General features: G+C 40.7%; 1 protein-coding gene across 1 annotated transcript in view; it reads right to left on the bottom strand.

Moving 5' to 3' along the window:
• Positions 1–5,876, bottom strand: part of myt1la (myelin transcription factor 1-like, a) — a 63,205-nt gene that overhangs the window by 31,580 nt on the left and 25,749 nt on the right. The window contains exon 6 of the mRNA XM_035678087.1: positions 361–863. Within this exon, the coding sequence (XP_035533980.1) occupies positions 361–863 (503 nt within the window). The remainder of the gene's footprint in view (positions 1–360; positions 864–5,876) is intronic.

Genomic DNA, 5,876 nt, shown 5'->3' with positions numbered 1-5,876 from the left:
TTTGTAACGAAAGTAATTTCCCCCTGGGATTATTAAAGTATTTCTGATTCTGATTCTGATTCTGAAATGCAGGGGGGGCTTTTTCATTCTGAAGCAGTCACAGGAAAAGCCATTTATTTGTCACATACCGTAGGTTAGTGCAGACTGCTATTGGTCATCAATACAACAAATCAAAGACAGCAGTCACCTTTGTGCATGTGGGGATGTGAATGATATGATATGATATGAAAGGGTACCATGGTTTAAAAGACTGGTCTAAATGTAACCAAGTCTTAACTTGCAACTATCATGGGGGTCATGTTGGAAGGGACTTTACGAATATACTAATATGGAAAACATTAAGAGAATCAGCAAACTCACCATGCTGACGATTCTGCTCTTCCTCTTCCTCCTCCTCCTCCTCTTGCTCGTCTTCCTCTCCCTCATCCTCCTGCTCCTCCTCATCATCACCGTCCTCCACTTCTTCTTCCTCCTCGTACAACCCTTCCTCCTCCTCCGCCCGCTCTCCTTCCATTGTTGTGTCCGCTCTCTCCACCTCTACCTCCTCCTCTTCTTCATCTTCTTCCTCCTCCTCCTCTCCCTGCTCCTCGTTGTCCTCCGAGAACTCGTCTTCCACGTCACCGTCTTCATCTCCTTCTCTCTCCCCTTCCTCTTCCTCCTCGTCCTCTTCCACTACTTCCCCCTGCTCCTTCCCTTCCACCCCCACCTCTATGGCTTCATTCTCATAGCTGGTGTAGGCGCTGGCGTCCTCCTCCTCCTCCTCCCCGGGGCAGGAGGTGAGGAAGGGCCTCCTCTTGGCAGCAGGCTCCAGTGGCTGTTTTTCCAGAGCCTTCCTCTTCTTGGCCAGCGGGCAGCCGTAGACACTGAAGCAAGACAGAGGGCACATACATGATCAGTTGCCATCTTTGTTCTCTTATTTACTATTTGATCTTTTGAGCAATTTTATCTTCACCTTCACTGGCCTAAAGCTTCCACTTCTGCCGATAACTGGAGCCGATTTTCAGGTCAAAAAAGTCTGAAAACCGAGCTAAAACTGGCAAACACATATGGGCCAGAGCTGGCTCACATATGATCCTACAATGCCAGAACGTAGCCAAGTGTGCCAACACTCATCTAGCTAGCTTGGTCATATGTTATTTTTGGCCCTTTAGAACTGTTAAATGGTTGATAGACAAAAGATCACAACTGTATGGATGAATGCTGAGGTGACGGAAGTCTGTAGAAGTCAAAACATTATCCTGCTATATACTCTACGTGCAACACTACACTAGTTCGTATGTAAATTACATCAGTGTTTTGGGCTAAAGGAAAGTGATGCAGGCATGCACTGACAGTTGTTTAACTTACAATACTGCCAATGTCACATTGGTCCAAGTAGACTGCCATGGCAAAAAATGCCCCCAAAAAATAATAATTACATCTTGTGCACAATGAAGGGATCAGATATTCAAAGTGTGATGGTGACACATACATTTTGGGGATGCAAGCCCATATTTGAGTAAAGCCACTCTGATTTAAGCCATTCCTTTTGCCGGTGGACAGTGAGTAGATCAGCCCTGATCCACTGTCAAACGGCTCTTCACAATCATCAGCTTTTCCAGTTTTTTAATTATGTTAGAACCAACACTTGTTGTAATTGGCTGAAACAGTTCCCCTGTGATTGACCAGGGAGAGAATTAAATAAATGCAGCATCTGAGCAAAGCAAAATTTTGCCTTGTATGCATATTTTTGCACTCAGTGAATCTTAAAGAAGTACATTCTTTGTAGAGAAACGACAACTGTTTAAATCTAAACAACACGGTTTACAAAACACTTGCTGAATATGTGACATAAAAAATATTTGGTGATCTTAACAGACTGTGTTCATAATTCCAATGTTCACAATTACAGCTACAGCTTTCTACAGATTCCACTTGACTTGACATGGAGGCCTTAAATATACATGGGACTTTAATTTGTGTTTTTGCTACACAGAGAGCGGGGCTTTAGTTGTCACAAAAATAGAAAGATTTTCTAGATCAAATAAGAATGTGTCAGAAAAGGCCAGAGTCATACTGTTAGAATCAGGCGGGTCATCAGAATGAATGGATTGGTGTGTAAAGGTCAAAGGTGAAAGCGCTATGACTCCCTCTGCTGTGGTCATTTTGTTAAGACACTGCAGTGGATTTCCACTCGCCTTCACCGAGGAGGAGAATCAGCCTCTAAAAAAAACCAAAGCTTATTCAACCGGGGCCTCAATTACGCAAATCCCATTATAGTCATTAACTGTTGGGAAAATTCTGCTTTAATTGCTCCAAAACAGCAAGCACAATTATACACGGCTTTAATGTGGATTTTAGGAAATCAATTAGTGCATTTCCATATGAAAGAGCTTATTTTGTGTTTGGAGGGTGAGTTGAAGGAGGTAACGCTGCTTTTCTGACTAAAACCGCTGTGTGTTTGTCTCACGAACCTGGAAAAAAAAAAACTTTAAACCATTTAACAATGACCTCCTTTTTCTTTCTTTAAGTCACAACTATCCTGCAACTAAAGTGCCTTCGTACTATGGATGAGCGAGTACATCATTATCTGTATCTTTTCAGCCAAATAAATTATCTGTATTCGATACTTGGAGTGGGCGTGGCTCAAACTGGACGTGGGTGGGACTAAACGAACGTTGTTAATTTAAGCCTGAAATTGATATGGGCTGATCAGAAAACTATTTACAGAACAGCTTCAGAATTGAGCTTCAGTGCATGAGTTTGATCACAATAGTAAGAGACCAAGATTTTTTAAATAAAATGTTTAAAAATGAAGACATTTGACTCGTTTGGTGCTCATACTATACTACCACTAATACACATAAAAAGTATGTTATCTGCACTGGAAACTCATTTCAGTACTCACTCAACACTACTTCATATGAACTATAGATAAACGGAACTATACTGAAGTCGGCAAAGTGCCACTAGTTCTTTTACATTTTCACATTTACTGGAGCCAGAAGGTCCCAGTCCCAGTTTGGGTTAGAAGTAGATGCAGCAACTACGACAAAAAGCAAATACCACAAAATATACCTCACTTAAATCGTTGTTATCTGTTTTAATAACAATAACAATACACTTGATGGGCAACAGGGAGCACAAAAAAGTTAAAAGGAAAAAGATAAACAGACTGTGAGGCAGTACTTAGTAGGCCCTACAGTGGTGCTTTTGGCTAAATGCTAACATCAACAATGACAATGCTAACATGTTGATATTTCAGTCCTGGACCGAAGTGATGGAACAACTGAGCAACCAATTTAATCCTAAATCTAACAACTAAGCTAACTAAGCCAGCTAAGAGCTTTTAGCTATAATGTTTTGACTGATCCCTAAATACTTAAAGTTACAACAGTCAAGCCATGATGATAAGAAAGCGTGGCATGTCTTCTAAAGGTTCAAACGCACTGAAAGTGTCTGACTGCGTTCGTATGCTTTTAGTGCATTTGGGCCTTTAGACTCAACAAAATACAAAAAAAAAGATATAACTTTAGGCAGTGTTTTTGCAGTCAGGGTCAGCGACCTCACAATAAGAGGAAAGTTAAAATGAATGACGTGCTGGATATTGACCTGGTTCTTGGTGGTTGTCCTAATTTTGAGAGCTAATATAAAGGTATTAGATTTTGAATCATTTAGCTATATGAAAATGTACAATGTCCAACACACTAATGTTACCTGAGTAGGCTGAAAACAATTAGAGCACCTAAGAGTGACCCCTGGGGAACACCATAGGATAGACAAGATTGACAAGTGTCACTCTTCTGATTTTTAAAATCAGAAATTTCAATTTCACATTAGTGAGACAAACAAAAGCTCTCAGCTTTACCTACAGCTACTGCTAAACCTAAATGACGGTGTTATATATGTAATATAGAATTTAAAATTGATAAAAGCAGAGAGAAGAGAAACTGTGATTAAATTAATGTCATTCACCATATGACACTGCAGCGTATTCTCCCAGATAACACACATACACACACACTTCTCCTCAAATGATCCCTCTATCTTTTACCTTAAACTGTGTGTGTGCGTGTGCGTGTGTGTATGTGTGTGTGTGTGTGTATGTGACCTCGGCCACCTTGCTGTCTCCCGCCAATTAAAATTCCGGTGGTAATTAAAGCAGATCAGAAACGAGGGAATGCTGCAGACACGGGCGAGAGACTACGCATGGTAATTATGTGGAGGGAGAGAGAAAGGGGGGGTGCACATATTAAATTTTCTCTTCTTACTAAACTGATCTGCTACAGTCATATATGATGCAACATGATTGATTACATACGTACTGTGTGTTGGATCGATTGAAGACCTTGATTCTAATGAGGATTAGATTTAACTTAATACTGTATTGGCCCAAATATGAATATATGTCTTAAAATTAAGTATTATATTTGAAGACTATACTTGTATGTATTCCCAATATCACAGTATCAGAATACCAGCTTCTACAAAGAATGTTGCATTATGGGTTGTTGCAGTTAGTTGCTAGTGAGTTACTTTAATCTACTGGAGTTTCTGATGGCTCCTATTACGTGTAACATGTTTTCCTGCCAAAGATGATATAAACTCCCGAGTGAAAACAAGTTTAAAGTGTCTTCCAATGTCTTTATTGCAGAAACAGACTGGGGGCCAAATCATCAGTCAAGAAAATAATTCTGACCATTTCCCAGAGCCTGACAGGAGAGTAGAGACACCTAGAAGTCAACTATTGTAATTTCTCGCTAAGGACAACTGGGGAATCCATTTTTGTCTCTGCAAGGATACCAGGGAGTCAGTAGTGTCTCTACATGCACAGCTAGAGTCCATTTCTGTCTTTATGTGGACAATTAGAGTCCATTTTTGTCTCCATACAGAAACATAGGGTACATTATTATCTCTGTGGATACCTGTCTAGATACCTAGAGTCTATTATTGTCTCTTTAAGAAGACTGCAGTTTTTGTATCTACTCGGATACATGAAAATACATTCATATCATGTGAACATATGGGAATCCATTATTGTCTCTACAAGGACACATAGGAGTCCATTATTGTCTACTATACCATGTCAATTAACTACAGCAACAAAGAGAGGCTGTGTTTAAATCCCTTTACGTTTTAAAGTGTGTTTGTAGTCAGTTTAACCCATGGTCAGGTCAGGTCAGTTTCATCAGTCACTTGACTTGCTGTCCGAGCCTGAAGCATCTGTGCTGTTGCTATGGTTACCTGCAGTTCAATATACCTTGAGCGCTTCTTTAGCTAAGAACAGTTAGAGGCCGCCACCTGTGAGCCAATCAGAAACAGGTATTTTCTGTGGCTGTGGTATAATCAGACATATATATACATTTTGTTTACCCATAACTAATAAACTATTCACTTCTTCAGTAATTATATATATAGAATCACTGAATCACTACTCGGTTTGATTTATCATCATCATTTATTTAGATGGTTAAAGCTTCAAGATTGTGTTATTAATATTATACAATTTTAAAAAAATGTAAGTACTTGGTGTCAATGAAGAGAGTGATCCAGGCGACAGAAATATCAGCTGCAGTGTGATAATTACATCTAGGTATGTGTGGTTAGGTGGGACCAATGCCATCGGCAACACCACATGCCAACACTCATTGCCGTGGCAACGCTTTGGCACCAACAGACGGGGGGAGTTAGAGGGGAATATATAAGAGACTGGGTGGTGGCGGTGAGACGAGGGGAGGGAGAAGGGGGGGTAATGTGGGGGACACGATGTTCACATCCTATACTAGCGGTTGCCATGGGATACAGGCTGCATCCCTCCTGGTCCTCATACTGCAGCATCCGCACGGTGCTGTCGCCATGGTGACATCCTCCAGAGAGATAGCGAGAGAGAGGGAGAG

The sequence above is a fragment of the Morone saxatilis genome, unplaced genomic scaffold (genome assembly GCF_004916995.1).
Source record: "Morone saxatilis isolate NCDOM2014 unplaced genomic scaffold, NCSU_SB_2.0 Contig7, whole genome shotgun sequence".
In the NCBI taxonomy this organism is placed as follows: domain Eukaryota; kingdom Metazoa; phylum Chordata; class Actinopteri; family Moronidae; genus Morone; species Morone saxatilis.
This window is presented reverse-complemented; position numbering and strand designations above follow the sequence as displayed.